Genomic DNA, 19,779 nt, shown 5'->3' with positions numbered 1-19,779 from the left:
GGGGTAAAAACTGTGCCAGATCAATAATGTGGATCACGAATGGGAGCAGCCGAGGAAATAGACAGACACAAGCCTAAGCTGACAATGTGCAATGCCAAGCATCAGTGTGAGTGGTGAAAAACAAGCCCCCATTAAAGAAAAAAAAAAAACATTTCAAGTCTATGAAGAAACGATTTGGCAATTTTGGTGTTATAAGGAGCTTCCCTGACCTGCACTGAGTACTGACCGTAACACAATTTAACACTTTTGGCACAAATTCAAACAGACTTGAGGAATTGTAAAGAAAACATGTTAGACATGTATAACTCCCATTATATTAGGGAAATGCTGACATTTCTACATAACTCCTTTCATTTGTTATATAGTGGCAGCATCGTGGGGACGTTAAGTGGGGTGACACACAAACACGGGCCCTGATGGGCCTGTTCCCTGGTCACTGCCTGTGAGGAGTTTTGCATGTTCTTACAGTGTGGGTTTTCCTGAGTAATCTGGTTTCCTACCACATACCACCCCAAAATATACAGAATGTTTACGGAGTGTTCTAAACTGGTCAGGGAACCTGAGTATGCAGTGCCTTGTTTGTATAGATGCACTGTCAAGGGTGTATCCTGCCTAGCTGTTATTGTTTTCTGAGTGGCACCAGACCCACCGCGACCCTGCACAGGATGGCGGGTTCAGTAAAAATAAAAAAAATAAAAAAATAAAAGTATATATTATACTTATAAACTACAAAAATGGCGTCTACTTCATAAATAGGGCGCACTTGTGCACTGAAGGGAGCCAGAGTTGTGTTCCAAATTGCGTATTTTCTGTATTTCCTAGAAAGTGCAAAATACTTCTGCATCTGATAGAATTATTAATATATTCCTGATTAAACTTGATATTATAGATCAGTGTTAGATGAAATGAGTGCGCTGAATGTATTAAAATGTGCTTTTAGATATGAAGAAAGACAGACTCCCTTACTAGGGCACTACATAGTGTGTAGGGTGTTATGGGTGAATGTAGCGCAGCCCACAGGACGTCACATCCGTCTTGGTCGCGCTTTAAGTTGAAGTTCTACTTTATCATGACAACCGATTAGCAATGATGCTAAAGAGACGTATTAATAATGAATAGTGGATTAATTATATAACTGTAACTATAATTTAATGCAGAAATAAGCAGGTCGGTGTTTATTATTAAAAGCACAGTACGGTTCAGATATATGACGTGTTTATGTTGATAATAAGACTGACAGCCACAGATGTTGTTGTTGTTGATTAGTTTAATATGGTGAGACAGGACTAACTGAAGACAGGACTGTATTTAGGTGAGTGTATTTTGCAGACATGTCCAGCAGCAGCACTTTGACTCCAGAGCAGCAGAGGAAGATTGAAGAGAACAGACAGAGGGCACTGGCCAGGAGGGCACAGAGACTGGCACAGGGGCACCAACCACCAGTCCACCCTGTACCTGCACCATCCAAACCATACCGACCCCCTCGGACCCATCCAACAGGAGGAAATGCCAAGTACAAGCCCATCTTTCCTGTCCCCAAACCTGCAGCCAACAGTGCAGCTCCTGCAAAACGGGTGAGAACAAACCACTGCATGTGCATCATTATCAGGACATGCATCATAGGTTACAGTTATTAATTGAATACATGACATGGTGGATTGTGAAGGTATTCAGACCCCTTGGGGTTTTTGTACACAGTCTGGCTTTAGGAGAAGCCACAGTGTTGAAACTGTTCTTGTTAGGGTGGTCAGTGATCTTTTATTGGCATCTGATCAAGGATCAAAGCCGATTACTATCCTGGCTTCGTAATGTGATTGGCCCTTGTACGGTTCCACCAGTTTGTCTCGACTGTAGCTCCTAAATCTGACTGGCTCTCTGTCTTGTGGTGTCCCTCAGGGCTCAGTCCTTGGCCATTACTCTTTTTTTTTTGTTTCTTTTTTTAATGCATTTTCTCCCCTTTTCCCCCTAAATCTCCCCAAAATTGAGATTTAGCGACTCAATTTTGTCTTCCGCTGCTGCCAGGGATATCTGATAGCATCCGAGGAGAGCACGTCGCTGTACACGCCTCTTCTCGCCCCTGCATTCTGCACGGGCGTCTCTTCCACCAATCGGGGTACTTACACAGCGTATGAAGACCCGCCCACGCACGCACAGTCCGGTCCCCACCCTGCAGACGCGGTGGCCGATTAGTATCTGCTGCAGGGACTGCCGATTGTACCCGCTGGATGGCGCCCAGCCGACCGGAGGCAACTCCTCGGTTCGAAACTCGGTGCTGGTGTGCTAGCGGAACATCCCGCTGCGCCACCTGGGCGTGGCCATTGCTCTTTGAACTCTACATGCTACTCCGAGGAGACATCATTATTGTTATATTATTATTACTTTACGGTATTGTAGATCTGGGCGGCACGGTGGCTTAGTGGGTAGCACTGTCGCCTCACAGCGAGAAGGTCCTGTGTTTGATCCTCCTTCCTGTGTGTAGTTTGCATGTTCTCCCCGTGTCTGCATGGGTTTCCTCTGGGTGGATCTGATTTTGCACAGATAGAAGTTTTACACCTCTGCACTTGAATCAGTCTACACTTAATCAGCAGTAATGATGAACTGAAATCCATGTTCCATGTTTTTGGTGTTTTGATGTCAGGTGCGTCCTGTTTGCTTTCATATTTCTGTTTTTTTCCAGACGCAGCTCATAGATCCGCTTCCCATTCCGAAATGGACCGCTTCAGCTTCAGCTTCAGCTCCTTCAACCAGTCTCGAACCCCCCAAGCCCAGACCTGATGCCGCTGTGTCCTCCGAACCCAAGTCCACCGGGACGGTGGGGAGCTTTTATGGACAGGGAGGCGTGAAGCCCTTCCCTCAGGGTTCAGAGAAGCCCACACCCAAACCGTTCGAAGCGTCCGGCTCGGCTGTACCTGCCAAGAAGCCGGCGGTCAGTGTGAGAGGAAAGTGTGTACTTCATTCTGACCAGCGCTTCAGAGTGGAGGTCAGCTACCACGCAGAGCTCATCAACGTGTTTAAGAGCATTCCGTCCAGAAGCTACGGTGAGCGAACGGTCACTCTGACCGTCACTCCTCTCTTAACCATGTAAAGCCAAGTGTATCGTATCTGATACATGAGTTTTAGAGACCTCTACGTCATCAGTATGTGTATTGTTTTCCTGAAAAACCTGATGTATACAATTTGATACTTGTCTTCTGCCTTCTGTTGGATTTTTCATGTACTGCATGCACCAGAGGACCTTTTATTGAGACCCTGTTGTTTTGCATTTGCATTTAGATTTTCGGCATTTAGCAGACACCTTTATCCAAAGCGACTTACATTACAGTTACAGTATACAGTCTGAGCAATTGAGGGTTAAGGGACTTGCTTAAGGGCCCAACAGCAGCAACATGGCAGTGGTGGGGCTTGAACCAGGGACCTTCGGTTTTGCATGGATGTTTTTGCCAATTTTGTGAACTATAGGATTAAAAAACACTCAAATTATTACTGATCTTTCAGTAGGAATATCTAGTGGATTTATGCACCTTATTAGTACTTGATATCTCATCATTTATATTGTTGTAAAATGTGTGTATCAAATTGTATACAGCAGGTATTTAAGGTAAATATCAGTAAATTGTCATTTTATGCATTCTATTCATTATGAATTCCACAAAGCAACATACACTAATTTTTTATATAAACTAATTTGAGTTTTATTTACATAATTAGATGTATTTAGAATAGAAACTCATATATTTATGGTATATATTAAACTTATTCTTTTCCAGTTTATAAAACCAGTTTGGAATATGTCAAGGCATTTTTTATATATTTTTTAAATTGTTGGGAAAAAATGAGATCAAATAAGTATTGATAAGCTTTATAACTATGGTTTAAATTGCATTTGTAATAGTTAAAGTAGTTTTAATCACATGTATCATACACTTGTGTTAATTATTGTTAATCACTAAGCCCGTCTATATATTTTTCTGAAAATTGACCACAGACAATGTAAGGATCTTATTATAGAGTAATATAGGTACATCATACCTTAGTGGGGTAATGGGGGGTGGGGGGGGGTAATTCTGTATAACCGTGCTCTTGGAATATAATTTTAACAATATTAATAATAATGATTATTGTTGTTACATGTTTAAATCAGACCTTCTGATGAGTCAGAGAGCTATGTTTGGAAACACAGTTAGATGGATGAATGGTCCAAAATCATTGTACTAGTCTTGGGTGTGTCTAAAATTCTTGAGAGCTGCCGTGCTGCCTCAGTAGAGAGGATTCTAATTCGACCTGGAGCTCATAATCAGATTATTTAGACGCTCTACCCATTATGTCAGCACAGTTTTAGCGCACGCCTGCTAACGTCTCCCTCCGCGTACCGAAAACGCTTAAACTCTCCCTGACGCCCCAATTCACAAATAAACCCACACTCGTATAATTACACCTTTATACAGATTACACATCAACCAGAATTTATTTACATGTGAAAAGAACTCCGTTGGTTGCTCCGCATTATATTCGTAGTTCTTTGTGAGGAAAGTCGTGCCGCACTGAATGCTGGGATCGATCTTCAGCGCCGAGGAGGCGTCGGACGCTCCCTCGTCATTCGGTCGGATCATCACTCAGAGTTAAGGCGCCTCAGTAGGAGCATTTTAAGGGATCTGAGAATTTAGACACGCCCTCTTCTCGGGAGTGTAGGATGATGGGAAATGCGTCCTTGTTTACACACAGACCCCTTGTTTGCATCTACAGGAAATGATCAGTGAAGGTGTTTCTGCTGAATGGGTTGACTTACTTTTTCTCCTGCACTGTGGCTGTTGGCTCAAACAGACATAAAACTATTTGTGTGTTATTGAGTTGAAGGGTTCACTTACTTTGTCTTGTAGCTGTATGTTCCGTATTGATGAACGTGTGACTTCTGTTTCAGATCCAGCCAGTAAGATGTGGAACTTCAGCCTTCAGGACTATGAACATCTGAGTAGGTCTTTTATTCCACACTCACACACTACGTACGTGTTAGACGTCGGGAGCCTCAGTGTAACGCTGTCGGGCATTTCTCTCCTCTGTTAGTGGAGGAAGCATCCGGTCTCCCCTCGGTGTCTTTAAAACCTCTGGAGGGGACGGAGGGTTTGGATCTGTCGTCCTCCGGCTCTCGGCCCAAAGACGCGGCGGCCCTGGCGGCCTTGATAAAGCTGTGCCAGGGTTGGCAGAAGCCGGGCGCTCTGGTGAAGGGCAGATGCACCCTGGTCTCTCGCTCCCGTCTGGAAGTGGACGTCACGTATAATGCAGATGTGATCAGCGCGTTTAAACAGATGCCCTCCAAAAATTACGGTGAGTCTTGGTGTATGGGTGTTATAATATGTCTTTAATGTTTTATATACAGCGCTGCGCCACCCCGAGCTTCATCAGCCGAAATACCAGTCAATTGTGGATTAGTGTTAAAGATACTGGGTTATAGAATTGAAGGTCGTAGGATCAAGTCCCATCGTCTTTTAGCTGTCATTGTTTTGTCCTTGAACAGGGACTCAACCCTGAAGTGCTCAGATTGAATTCTGTCTCAGTGGATGAAAGTATCTCTGAAAATATCAATAAAATATTTGTCAAATACAACCCCAAATCAGAAAAAGTTGGGACGGTATGGAAAATGCAGAGTCTTTGACGTTTCTTTGATGTCAGACAGGATGAAGCTGAGATATTTCATGTTTTATCTGCTCAACTTAATTTCATTTATTAATAAACATCCATTCCTGCATTTCAAGCCTGCAACACGTTCCAAAAAAAAGTTGGGACGGGGGCTGTTTAGTAATGTGCTAGTAATGAGGTAAAAAATGTAAACACTGCTGTGATTCCAGACAGGTGATTGTGATCATGATTTGGTACAAAAGCAGCACCAGGAAAGGCTGAGAGTCTCTGATGAGTAAAGATGATCAGAGGATCCAGTTTGTCCACAAATGTGTGAGAAAATGATTAAAATGCTTAAAAACGACGTTCCTCAAAGAAAGACTGGAAGGGATTTGCATGTTCTCCCTCTACAGTGCAGAATATCGTTAGAACATTTAAGAAATCGAAGGGAATTTTGGTGCATTAAGGACAAGAGCGCGAGCATCAATTCCAGGGACGTCTGTGCATTATTTAACACATTATAAAGCCACGGCTGTGGAAGAGGAGAGTACGGGTGCTGGACCGGCCTGCCTGCAGTCCTGACCTGTCCCCAAAAGGTTTCACACCTTAAGACGTGTTTGCAGTAAGAGCGGACAAAATAACAGAAACACATCATCGCTCTGCGTCCTCAAAAGTGTGGTGAGAAGGAACAGCGACGTTACAAAGTGGTAAATGCTTTACCGTCCCAACTTTTATTTGCAGGAATGGATGTTTATTAATAAATGAAATGAAGTCGAGCAGATAAAAGATGAAATATCTCAGGTTCATCCTGTCTGACATCTAATAAACGTCAAAAGAAATTGGACGAACACTGAGGTTTTATTTTATTTCTTTTATTTACATTTCTGTACTGTCCCAACTTTTTGTGATTTGTGGTTGTGTTCCTTTTATTACAGATATGAAAACAAGAAAGTGGAGCTTCCTGCTGGAGGATTATGGAAAGCTGAGTGAGTCATTAATGTAATTGTGATTAGGATGTCATATTTTATGCTTTGAACATTGAGGAAACAGTTTGGGGATGGCCCTTTCTCGCTTCTCTGTACGTAGTGGAGGCTCTGAACGACATTTCGGCGGTGGAGATCGAACCCTTACCGCGTGCTGTGGTCCAGGCCCTCTCCTCCCAGTTTGAGAAGACGGGAACGAGACCCGATGAAATCCCGGAGGCCGATCTCTCGGGCGTCGACCCGGTCCTCACGCGCAGCCTCATGCCCTTCCAGCAGCACGGCGTCAAGTAGGTCATGTGACGTTGTTTAGTCCCTGTGTGAGAACCTGGTGACCCGCCCTGCTCCCCTATACCTCGGTAGAGAGGATTCTAATCAGACCTCAGTCAGATCATCACTCAGAATTAAGGCGCCTCAGTAGGAGCATTTTAAGGGAGCTAAGAATTTAGACACGCCCTCTTCTCGGGAGTGTAGCATGATGGGAAATGCGTCTGTGTGTAGATGGAGTGGGTGGTTGTCCTTGAGTCAGGCAGAGCTGTGGTTGCCAGTTAAGTACAGATCAGACAGACTGGACCAGTTGGTGCTCAGTTCCATGTGTGTTTAGCTAGATCAGGACATAATAAATGTTAAACCTCATTTCCAGTAAAAGTTGGGACGTTTAGTAAAAGGCAGTAAAGAAAAGAATGTGTGATGTGTTTATTCTCCTCAATTTTTATTTGATTTCTAATGTTTCACTGATCAACTTCATTCTAGTTTGTAAATAGAAACAGGTTTAGAAATCGATGCTGTAACAGACTCCAAAAAAGTTGGGACAGGGGCGTGTTTATCAACAGATGACAGTGACTTTGCCCTACACAGACTGAGACTCTCCCTGAATCTTTCTACAATATCATGTACCGTAGATGGTGAAAGGAATGCTCTTTCTGAACTGATCGGTTCTCTGATGAAGTTTGGAACACAGTGGTGAGCCACGCCCCATCACAGACTGATCCTGATCCAGGTGGATCCTTTCATAACCCGCTCACCAACTCACCTGCTCACTGTGGAACCTTTTTTTGCCCTGGAGTCTGTTACAGCGTCAAATTCTAAACCTGTTTCTATTTACAATCTAGAATGAAGTTGATCAGTAAAACGTTAGAAATCAAACAAAGATTGAAGAGAATGAAACACGTCACACATTCTCCTCTTTACTGCCTTTTACTAAACGTCCCAACTTTTACTGAAAACTATTTAGGACACTGAATATTCACTTTAAGCTGAATGATGTACATTGTCCCCTACAGCTTTGCAGTGTCCAGAGAAGGCCGGCTGCTCCTGGCTGATGATATGGGTTTGGGTAAGACGGTGCAGGCCATCTGTATCGCAGCTCACTACAGGACAGAGTGGCCGCTGCTGATAGTCACGCCATCGTCTGTCCGCTTCACGTGGGCCGAGGTGAGTTCCAGAGTTGCGGCTGCTGCAGTTACGCCCTCTGCTGGCTGATCAATGGCGAGGGATAGTGGAGATCGGTGTGACTCTCCGTGTGTGATACGGATCTCCATATATACCCGCCTGGTGCAGGGGAAAAGAAGCGGTCGGTGCTGCGCACGTGTCGGAGGGGGCGTGTGTTAGTCGCGACCCTCCTCAGTCAGGAGTGGAGGTGAAATACGGTTTGGGAACTGGATACGACAGACAGACGCGTGTGCCCTCTCTCTGCTGTGTGACAGGCGATCCGGCGCTGGCTGCCCTCGGTATCGGCAGACCGCATTAACGTGGTGGTGACGGGGAAGGACCGCCTCCGCTCCGGGCTGGTCAACATCATCAGCTACGACCTGCTCAGCAAGACGGGCAAGCAGGACGGGGCCGCTCAGTTTGGAGTGCTCATTATGGTATGGATTTTATTCCTCTACTGATATATTGTCTAATGTAGGTCGTTAAAAAGGTGTAAACGGGGTTCAGGTGGCGTAACGTAACGTGGTAGCACACTACAGCGAGAGTTCAAATCTCTGCAGAGCTACCGACCTGACCGGGCGTCCACACGAACTCGGCAGTCCATAAGCCTAAACTCTTCCATAAGCCAGAGTCAGCCAGATGTTTCACTTCCGTTGCTCGGTTCCTTCTTTATTAAATGGATATGGTGGCTCCAGATAGCCGTGAGAACCCACCAGGACCTTATTGAGTCGCTCCCGGCCCGTCTAGCTGCTGTAATGATAATGTGACTCGAGTGTGTATACACACATCAGCCTTCATTACATGCTTATTTAAAAACAAACAGAATTTCAGTTTATTCATTTAAAGCTTAAGCTTAATTGTTTCTAATCCCTCTGCTGTGGGTGTGTTTGTGTGTGCAGGATGAATCCCACTTCCTGAAGAACAGTAAGACGGCTCGGTGCAGGGCCGCTCTCCCTCTGCTAAAGGTGTAAAGCATTCCTCTTTTATCCACGATCAGTCTGCACAATCAGATCTACTGTTTCTAAGATGTTCCTGGACCGTCACTGATCTCTGGGTTCCTTGTTTCTTGCCGTGTGAATGTTCCAGGCTGCTAAGCGAGTGATCCTGCTCTCGGGGACCCCCGCCATGTCCCGGCCGGCCGAGCTCTACACCCAGATTCAGGCTGTGAGACCCACGCTGTTCCCTCGCTTCCACGACTTCGGAGTGCGCTATTGTGACGCTAAGCAGGTAGCGTATCTCATCAGTCAGCAACAGTTATATTGAAGTTAAGAGGTTATGGTACAGGACTAGTAATCAAAAGGTCGCTGGTTGAAGCCCCAGCACTGCCAGGTTACCACTGTTGGACCCTTGAGCAAGGCCCTCAATCCTCAATCGCTTAGACTGTATACTGTCACTGTAATGTAAGTCGCTTTGGATAGTAATGTAAATGTAGATTTAAGCTACACTGCTTAAACCTCCAACTTTGCAGCAACAGTTTAGGGAAGGCTCTTTAAAGAAAAGCTCGTTTTAAAGAAGCTTCATTGACCTGCACTGGAGCAGCTTTGGAATGAACTGGAACATCAAGATCAAGTCAAGTCAAGTCAACTTTATTTATATAGCGCTTTTTACAATATACTTTGTCTCAAAGCAACTTTACAAAATCCAGGACCAACAGATACAAAAACCCCTGTTGAGCAAGCCGAGGGCGACTGTGGCAAGGAAAAACTCCCTGAAAATTACAGGAAGAAACCTTGAGAGGAACCAGACTCAGCAGGTCCTTCTTGGGTGGCCTGGAGGATACTTTAAATAAATAGGATTTACACAGAGCATACGAACACAGAGTTAAATGATCTAAAAGTCATAACTGGTAATAAATAGATAAATAAACAATTAAATAATAATAGAGTTGTTATCCGCTCTAGTCTTCAATAAAGTCTGTAGTGATTTCTTGTCGTTGCAATTACTCCAGACCCGTCACATCCGGCAGGAGCAGCATCGTTGTCCCGGCAGTCTCGACTTCAATCCTTAACCTCGGCGGGTAAACAGGTTTCCATCAGAATGCCCTCGGGGTAAAACAACAGAGAATGTAGTTAATAATGTACAATGCTAGTTGACAAACAGTTTTACAGAGAGTTTTAGACTCCGGCAGCCCTAATTATTACAGCATAACTAAAAGGGAGAGCGAGATCCTTGTCCAGCCATATAAATGCTGTCATCTTTTGACTGAATGGGCACAAATTCCCACACACAGACACACGTGAAGGTCTTGTGAGAAGCTTCTCAGAAGAGATCAAACTGGGCTCACTCTAATTTAATACAGTCTCTTTTTTTAATATATAGAAGGTCCTAGAAGCTCATGGTTGCTGTGTAAATACTTGATGTACGTAGGTACCTGTGTGTTATTAAGCTTGACCTGGTGGACGCTTTACCCTGTACCGTTCCCCCCGTAGCTCCCGTGGGGTTGGGACTACTCGGGCTCCTCTAACCTGGCCGAGCTGAAGCTGCTGTTGGAGGAGTGTCTCATGCTGAGGCGGCTGAAGTCCGACGTGCTCTCGCAGCTCCCCGCCAAGCAGCGGAAAGTCGTCACGGTCACCACAGATGGCATCAACTCGCGAACCAAAGCTGCCCTCACTGCCGCAGCCAAAGAGCTCGCCAAGGGATGCCGCAATGTGAGTGCAGTCTACAGAACCAAGCACACGGTTACACAGAACATGTTCCTGTCAGTCACTTCACACGCCAGCCAGCGACTCAATCAGAGTCTCGTTTTAACCCTTTCACCACATTTAGATGAGTCCACGTGTCGATAGTCGCCGGCTGCTTCTTCCCACACAGAGCCAGACCTCAAGCCGAGAGTCATTCTGTGCTCAAAGTGACTCCCGTTCATCCTTTCCTCCCTCAGACACGGAGCAAAAAACACTCCAGATCAGTCTAAGCTGACCCACGCCCCCTCCGACACGTGGGCAGCAGCCGTATGCATCTTATCACCTACACCTTGACGAGTGCAGTGCAGCTCAGCGTTGTGTACGGAGAGACGCACCCTGAGAGCACTCTTTTCCCATCTCTGTGCAGGCGCCATGAATCAGCCAGCAGAGGTCGTAATTGCATTAGTTATGAGAGAGAGACCCCATCCGGCTTTAATATCCCACCCCTATATGAACAACAGGCCAATCGTTGTTCATGTGGCTGCTCAGACAAGCTGGATGGCAGAGCCGAGACTCGATGCGATGTATTCCAGATCCAGCTCTGGTGTGCTAGCGTGTGTTTTTATTGCTGCGCCACCTTTTCTTGATGTGGAGGTGAATATCCGTCTTAATCTGTAGCTTTTCAGCAGAGGCCTGAAAGTTTGGAAGTGTTCATCATTCCTTTTACCTGGAATAAAGCCCCAGCTCCAACCCCAGCAAAGTATACAGTGGTGTTAAAAAAAAATAGCATTCCAACACCATTAACCTGATAAATCACTGTTTTTAGTAGAAGTGATATTTCTACATAGCAAAAAATTGACTTGAAAGTGTAGTAGAGTAATGAAAATAAAACAAACCCAACAATTAGGACATGCATGCCGCTCATTCTGAGTAATCGAAGCATTGATTGAAAGGGGCTTGTTCAAAATAATAGCAGTGAGGAGTTCAGATGGTGAAGTCATTCATTCTGCAGAAGAACGGGTGTCAATTTTGGCCCTTATTTAAGGTAAGAGGGGGGCAAATGTTTCACAGGTTGGTCATAGCACATTTCCTTCTGAAATACTGGGTAAAATGGGTTGTTCCAGACATTGTTCTGATGAACAGCGTACTTTGATTAAAAAGTTGATTGTGGAGGAAAAAACATACAGAGAAGTGCAGCAGATTATCGGCTGCTCAGCTAAAATGATCTCAAATGCCTTGAAGTGAAAACCAAAACCTGAAAGGTGCTGAAGGAAGCGTGGAACTACTGTTCAAATGGATAGAAGAATAGCCAGAATAGCAAATACTCAGTCAGTGATCACCTCCAGAAAGATCAAGGAACATCTGAAGTTAGCAGTGAGTACAGAGTACAGAGTAAGTGAAGCCGATTTACCAGCAAGAACTCCTTGTAAAGTCCCGTTGTTAAGATAAAGACGTGTCCTGAATGGGTTCAAATTTACCAAGGAACATTGACTGGTCCAAAGAGAAATGGCTCAACATTTTGTGGACTGGTGGAAGCAAAATTGTTCTATTTGGGTCTAGTGGCCGTAGACAGTATATCAGACGACCCCCGAGCACTGAATTCAAGCCAAAGTTCACTGGGAAGGTAGTAAAGCAAGGTGGTACAAAATGATGATATGGGATATTTTTCATACCGTGGTGTTACGTCTATTTATCACATACGAGGGATCATGGATCAGTTTAAATATATCAGAATACTTGAGGAGATCATGTTGCCCTATGTTGAAGAAGAAATGTCCTTAAAATGGGTGTTTCAACATGACAATGACCCAAAACATCTTGGTTACAGACAAACAAGATTGAGGTAATAGAGTGACCAGCACAATCCCCTGACCTCAATCCCAGAGAGAACTTGTGGGCTAAAGTTTTTTTGAGGCAAAACCCAAAATTGCAGAAGAACTGTGGAATGTAGTTTAATCATCCTGGACTGGAATACCTGTTCAGAGGTGCCAGAAGTTGGTCGACTCCATGCAACACAGATCTCAGAAACAATCGTTCTGCCACTAAATATTAGTTCAGTAATTTAAAGTAAAGTGAAACCTCAAACATTTTTTCATGTTATAGATAATTTTTTGAGTTTTTAAAGAAAAATGCTGCACTGCTATTATTTTGAACAGCCTAATATTCATTTTTCTTAATTTTCTGTAAAGGATGAACACAAACTGGCTACATTTTGTTAATGTTTAGAATTTAGAATTGAAAGTGAAGTATTTTCAGTGCATTTGCATTTATGGAAATAAAAGTTATTATAATGATTTTGTGCTTTATTCGCTTTTTTTAAATCACTGCTATTTTTTTGCACACCACTGTAATGCTGCCACCACCATGCTTCACTGTAGATGTGGTGTTATTTTGCTGTTGTTTTGGAAAAAAGTTCAGCCCTGGTCTTTAATTTTACGGACTGTGTGCATCACACAGATTTTACACCCACAGAGAAGCTAAAGTGGCCACGGTCAGCTCAAAATTTTGATAATTTAAATAATTTTTCATATTTTAGCGGTAACTCAGTTGTGTGTGTTTACAGAAGATGCAGGAGAAGGAGGCGCTGCTGGTCTTCTTCAACCACACAGCAGAAGCCAAGATCAGGGCAATCATGTGAGTCTCCATGTACATTTCCAGAAAAGTTGGGACGTTCAGTAAAACACAGTAAAAAGAAGAATGTGTGACGTGTTTCATTCTCTTTAATCTTTATTTGATTTCTGTTGAGTGTGTGTGCTTATCTGCAGACTTTGTATTTAGTTTTTATGTTCTTGTGTTTATAGGGAGTACATATCGGACATGCTGGAGTGCGGGCGTGACAAGTTCTTGGTGTTCGCTCATCACAAACGGGTCCTGGACAGCATAAGTAAAGAACTCGCTGATAAGGTAAAAGCTTTTAATCTATGTACCCTCACTGTACCAGCCCAAACGTTTCGGAATCACTTATAAAATACAGTTAGGGAAAATGCATTTCCCCCCAATTTTCCTTCCAATCTAGTCATATCCAATTCCCCAATGGTATTTCACATCTACACCCCAAAGGAATCACTTATATCCGCACCAGTGGCCTTAAAATGGATCTGTTTCAACATCATCGTAGCTGCTGGTGTGGTTCCTGCACGCGAACGTGGGTTCGAACCACGCCTCCGTCTGCTGTCCGTGAGGAGTTTCAGTAACTGTAGGAACCCCGCGCACGCCGGACACACTGCTGTAACGTTTACGCGCGCTGTTCTGTGTCGACACCGCAGGGAATCGGCTATATCCGTATCGACGGCTCCACGCCCTCGGCCGAGCGGCAGCAGCTGTGCGAGAGGTTCCAGTTCTCGGGGAAGAGCTGCGTGGCCGTGCTCTCCATCACCGCCGCCAACATGGGCCTGACGCTGCACGCCGCCGACCTGGTGGTGTTCGCCGAGCTCTTCTGGAACCCAGGGGTCAGTGTCTGTCCGAAAGGGTGGTCCGTGGTGGGCGGGGTTTATTAAACATTTTACACCTTTACTGGAGTCCTGGAGGTTTAGAGGTTTTATAGGAGCTTATAGTGAGGGGGGTGAACGTGGGTGAATGGAACCACACGGTAACGTCCCCTTGATGGCTAGGAGAACTAGGCGTGGCATGTACAGTAGATACCTACATTATCCTTAAGTTGATAAACCACAGGGTCTCCAAGCATATTTAAAATAAATCAGTGGTCCGTGAGAGGGAGTGCCTTAAGTAACTGCTGCAGTTACGCCCTCTGCTGGTTGATCCATGGCGCTGCACTGCACAGAGACGGGAGATAACGGAGATCAGTGCTTGACCCTCCATGCGCGATACGGATCTCCGTATGAACCCGGCCAGTGCAGGTGAAAAGAAGCGGTCTGTACTCGGTCAGGAATGGAGGTCTGCAGCAGTACAGAGGAAGGTGCAATACAGTGTGTGGGAGAAAGGGAGAGTCTACATGACAGTAGTGAGGACTGCGATGCTGTACAGCTTTGAGACGGTTTGAGCATGTGCAGAAGAGGGATGAGAGTTTTATAGTCAGAAGGGTGCAGAGGAGGGAGGAAATGTTTAGGACAGGGTGAGATAGAGATGAATGATCCACTGTAGCGCCCCCTAATGGAAACCACCGAAAGCAGCAGTTTAGTTTTGTGATATTATATAAAAACTTATACTTTTTTATCCAGGCTGTTATATTTTCTGTATCTTTCTAACAGATATTGATCCAGGCTGAGGACCGAGTGCACCGAATCGGTCAGACACGGTGTGTGGAAATTCACTACCTGGTAGCTAAAGGCACGGCCGATGATTACCTGTGGTAAGTGATGCGCCCCGATCGTCCCTGTTGTGATCTCCTGACCGCCGGTGCTCAGACTCACCCCGCTCTCCCTGCAGGCCCATGATCCAGGAGAAGATGAACGTCCTGGAGCAGGTCGGCCTGTGCGAGTCCAACATTTCGGACAAGGCGGAGTGCGCTAGCTTTCACAGCAAGGTCGGTCCAAACTCTCTGTCTAGCTTTCTCACCAGGAAATGAGTATATCTAAGAAAACGCTCTGACTCGGGTTGTGTAGCGGTAAAACACTCGTGAGTTCGAACTTCAGCTGTGCTACCGGCCGGCAGGGCGCGTTCACCGACGCTGGTCGGCTCTTCAGAGGGAGGGAGGGTCGAATCGATTCCTCATAAGTGCTGCTGTTACGCCCTCTGCTGGCTGATCCATGGTGCTGCACAGAGACGGGGGATAATGGAGATCAGTGTGTGACTCTCTGTACACGGTATGGATCTCTGGTGCAGGTGAAAAGAAGCGGTCGGTGCTGCACACGTGTCGGAGGGGGCGTGTGTCAGTCACGACCCTCCTCGGTCAGGACTGCAGGTCTGCAGCAGTAGAGAAGTTTCTGTCGGTACCAAGCCAGGCCGGTAGCACAACTGAACCTGGGAGCTCATGGAGTTAGTCCCCACGAGAGCCTGTCGACCCTAATGCCTACCTAAACACCCTTTTTACTGCACCTTTTTACCCTAATGCCTACCTAAACACCCTTTTTACTGCACCTTTTTACCCTAATGCCTACCTAAACACCCTTTTTACTGCACCTTTTTACCCTAATGCCTACCTGAACCCTTTTTTACTGCACCTTTTTACCCTAATGCCTACCTAAACACCCTTTTTACTGCACCTTTTTACCCTAATGCCTACCTAAACACCCTTTTTACTGCACCTTTTTACCCTAATGCCTACCTAAACACCCTTTTTACTGCACCTTTTTACCCTAATGCCTACCTAAACACCCTTTTTACTGCACCTTTTTACCCTAATGCCTACCTGAACCCTTTTTTACTGCACCTTTTTACCCTAATGCCTACCTGAACACACCCTTTTTACTGCACCTTTTTACCCTAATGCCTACCTGAACACCCTTTTTACTGCACCTTTTTACCCTAATGCCTACCTAAACACCCTTTTTACTGCACCTTTTTACCCTAATGCCTACCTAAACACCCTTTTTACTGCACCTTTTTACCCTAATGCCTACCTAAACACCCTTTTTACTGCACCTTTTTACCCTAATGCCTACCTGAACCCTTTTTTACTGCACCTTTTTACCCTAATGCCTACCTAAACACCCTTTTTTACTGCACCTTTTTACCCTAATGCCTACCTAAACACCCTTTTTACTGCACCTTTTTACCCTAATGCCTACCTGAACCCTTTTTTACTGCACCTTTTTACCCTAATGCCTACCTGAACACACCCTTTTTACTGCACCTTTTTACCCTAATGCCTACCTGAACACCCTTTTTACTGCACCTTTTTACCCTAATGCCTACCTAAACACCCTTTTTACTGCACCTTTTTACCCTAATGCCTACCTAAACACCCTTTTTACTGCACCTTTTTACCCTAATGCCTACCTAAACACCCTTTTTACTGCACCTTTTTACCCTAATGCCTACCTAAACACCCTTTTTACTGCACCTTTTTACCCTAATGCCTACCTGAACCCTTTTTTACTGCACCTTTTTACCCTAATGCCTACCTGAACACACCCTTTTTACTGCACCTTTTTACCCTAATGCCTACCTGAACACCCTTTTTACTGCACCTTTTTACCCTAATGCCTACCTAAACACCCTTTTTACTGCACCTTTTTACCCTAATGCCTACCTAAACACCCTTTTTACTGCACCTTTTTACCCTAATGCCTACCTAAACACCCTTTTTTACTGCACCTTTTTACCCTAATGCCTACCTAAACACCCTTTTTACTGCACCTTTTTACCCTAATGCCTACCTGAACCCTTTTTTACTGCACCTTTTTACCCTAATGCCTACCTGAACACACCCTTTTTACTGCACCTTTTTACCCTAATGCCTACCTGAACACCCTTTTTACTGCACCTTTTTACCCTAATGCCTACCTAAACACCCTTTTTACTGCACCTTTTTACCCTAATGCCTACCTAAACACCCTTTTTACTGCACCTTTTTACCCTAATGCCTACCTAAACACCCTTTTTACTGCACCTTTTTACCCTAATGCCTACCTGAACCCTTTTTTACTGCACCTTTTTACCCTAATGCCTACCTAAACACCCTTTTTACTGCACCTTTTTACCCTAATGCCTACCTAAACACCCTTTTTTACTGCACCTTTTTACCCTAATGCCTACCTAAACACCCTTTTTTACTGCACCTTTTTACCCTAATGCCTACCTAAACACCCTTTTTACTGCACCTTTTTACCCTAATGCCTACCTAAACACCCTTTTTACTGCACCTTTTTACCCTAATGCCTACGTGAACCCTTTTTTACTGCACCTTTTTACCCTAATGCCTACCTAAACACCCTTTTTACTGCACCTTTTTACCCTAATGCCTACCTGAACCCTTTTTTACTGCACCTTTTTACCCTAATGCCTACCTGAACCCTTTTTTACTGCACCTTTTTACCCTAATGCCTACCTAAACACCCTTTTTACTGCACCTTTTTACCCTAATGCCTACCTGAACCCTTTTTTACTGCACCTTTTTACCCTAATGCCTACCTAAACACCCTTTTTTACTGCACCTTTTTACCCTAATGCCTACCTAAACACCCTTTTTACTGCACCTTTTTACCCTAATGCCTACCTAAACACCCTTTTTACTGCACCTTTTTACCCTAATGCCTACGTGAACCCTTTTTTACTGCACCTTTTTACCCTAATGCCTACCTAAACACCCTTTTTACTGCACCTTTTTACCCTAATGCCTACGTGAACCCTTTTTACTGCACCTTTTTACCCTAATGCCTACCTGAACCCTTTTTTACTGCACCTTTTTACCCTAATGCCTACCTGAACCCTTTTTTACTGCACCTTTTTACCCTAATGCCTACCTAAACACCCTTTTTACTGCACCTTTTTACCCTAATGCCTACCTGAACCCTTTTTTACTGCACCTTTTTACCCTAATGCCTACCTAAACACCCTTTTTTACTGCACCTTTTTACCCTAATGCCTACCTAAACACCCTTTTTACTGCACCTTTTTACCCTAATGCCTACCTAAACACCCTTTTTACTGCACCTTTTTACCCTAATGCCTACCTGAACCCTTTTTTACTGCACCTTTTTACCCTAATGCCTACCTAAACACCCTTTTTACTGCACCTTTTTACCCTAATGCCTACCTAAACACCCTTTTTACTGCACTTTTTTACCCTAATGCCTACCTAAACACCCTTTTTACTGCACCTTTTTACCCTAATGCCTACCTAAACACCCTTTTTACTGCACCTTTTTACCCTAATGCCTACCTGAACCCTTTTTTACTGCACCTTTTTACCCTAATGCCTACCTAAACACCCTTTTTACTGCACCTTTTTACCCTAATGCTTACCTAAACACCCTTTTTACTGCACCTTTTTACCCTAATGCCTACCTAAACACCCTTTTTACTGCACCTTTTTACCCTAATGCCTACCTGAACCCTTTTTTACTGCACCTTTTTACCCTAATGCCTACCTGAACCCTTTTTTACTGCACCCCAGGACCCTAAGCAGCGGCGCATCACCGAGATGTTCGAGAGGTCATTCTCTGAGGAGGACATGGACGAATCGGTGCTGCTGGAAGCCGTGAGCGACTGGGAGGACGCCGACCACACCCACTCAGCCAGCCATCAGAACCACCAGGTCTCTGAGAGCCCCAGCAAGAAACGGCTCATCGAGGATTATTTCAGCAAATAAACTCAACTATAATAATAAATAATCTCACTCGTATGAACGTTCTGTTTTTAGGAAGTTCGGACCTTTTTATCATCATGAGCAGGAAATAACGTCCCCTTAGTTTGTCCCTGATTAGTTTTTAAGAAAAGGGAATAAATATTTGTACAGTTTATTTAGAGAAAATAAAGAGTTATTAATAAAGAGTTGATGTTTAGAAGCTTCGAGTCGTGCTTATATTGAAACACTGATGCTGTGCTAGTTTTTCCTTATACCGCTGTATTGTAGCATAACTGAATAAACAGCCTTTGGATTCAATAAGCAGCAAATCGTATAATACTGTTCACTGCTAAGAGTGCAGATCAGGTACAGCTCACTAGTTAGTGTTAGCATAACAGTGCCAACAGACAAGAGAGGTTTCTTTGATATGGTGGAAGAAAATAAAAACACAAAACAGAAGGAGGATGACGAGAGGAAGACCAAAAATGCACCGGATGAACCCGGCGAAGAAATGAGGCGTGTGGGCAGTTTAGACGTTTTTTTGGTTTCCGACACAGACTAATACACCATATACTGTACAGTCTGTCGAGCCACGAAGCAAACGGTGGAGAGAAGCTACAAAAGCAGTAATAATCCACATATTTGAGGACACGATCTCGAGTAAGAAGCTTTCAGAGCGATAATGAAAACTCTGGATTTCAGGTTTGTCTTACCGGGGTGAAAATACTTCACGTCAGTAGCTATACCAATGTCATACCAACAACACCAAAGGATTATTACTGGAAGCGTAGACTATGTAAAGTCATTTACTTTTCTACAGCAGAGTAGAAGTACAGTGGAGTCCTCAGTACCTCAGTATAACGGTGTAACTCTGCACCTCATGAGTGGTGACTGGAGGATTGAAAACGTCGTTTTATTTGTTAAAGAGCTAAAGGTAATTATACAA

General features: G+C 44.4%; 1 protein-coding gene across 3 annotated transcripts; it reads left to right on the top strand.

Annotated features, from left to right (window-relative positions):
* The first annotated feature begins 1,110 nt into the window (after positions 1-1,110).
* Positions 1,111-19,053, top strand: smarcal1 (SWI/SNF related, matrix associated, actin dependent regulator of chromatin, subfamily a-like 1). Of its 3 annotated transcripts, none has more exons than XM_063006475.1 (18): positions 1,111-1,167; positions 1,313-1,574; positions 2,678-3,038; positions 4,919-4,969; positions 5,062-5,322; positions 6,549-6,599; positions 6,700-6,883; positions 7,877-8,027; positions 8,300-8,461; positions 8,924-8,989; positions 9,111-9,251; positions 10,454-10,672; positions 13,209-13,279; positions 13,447-13,549; positions 13,912-14,094; positions 14,854-14,954; positions 15,032-15,128; positions 18,663-19,053. In XM_063006475.1, the coding sequence occupies exons 2-18, from the start codon at positions 1,332-1,334 to the stop codon at positions 18,855-18,857; spliced, it is 2,640 nt and encodes an 879-aa protein (XP_062862545.1). In that variant the 5' UTR covers positions 1,111-1,167; positions 1,313-1,331; the 3' UTR covers positions 18,858-19,053. The 3 variants fall into 3 exon arrangements, with proteins under 3 accessions (XP_062862545.1, XP_062862546.1, XP_062862547.1); XM_063006476.1 differs by having other exon boundaries at positions 1,152-1,167; positions 1,330-1,574; XM_063006477.1 differs by lacking the exons at positions 1,111-1,167; positions 13,912-14,094 and having other exon boundaries at positions 1,186-1,574.
* The last annotated feature ends 726 nt before the right edge of the window (positions 19,054-19,779 follow it).

This window comes from Trichomycterus rosablanca, chromosome 12, assembly GCF_030014385.1.
Source record: "Trichomycterus rosablanca isolate fTriRos1 chromosome 12, fTriRos1.hap1, whole genome shotgun sequence".
Taxonomy (NCBI): Eukaryota; Metazoa; Chordata; class Actinopteri; order Siluriformes; family Trichomycteridae; genus Trichomycterus; species Trichomycterus rosablanca.
This window is presented reverse-complemented; position numbering and strand designations above follow the sequence as displayed.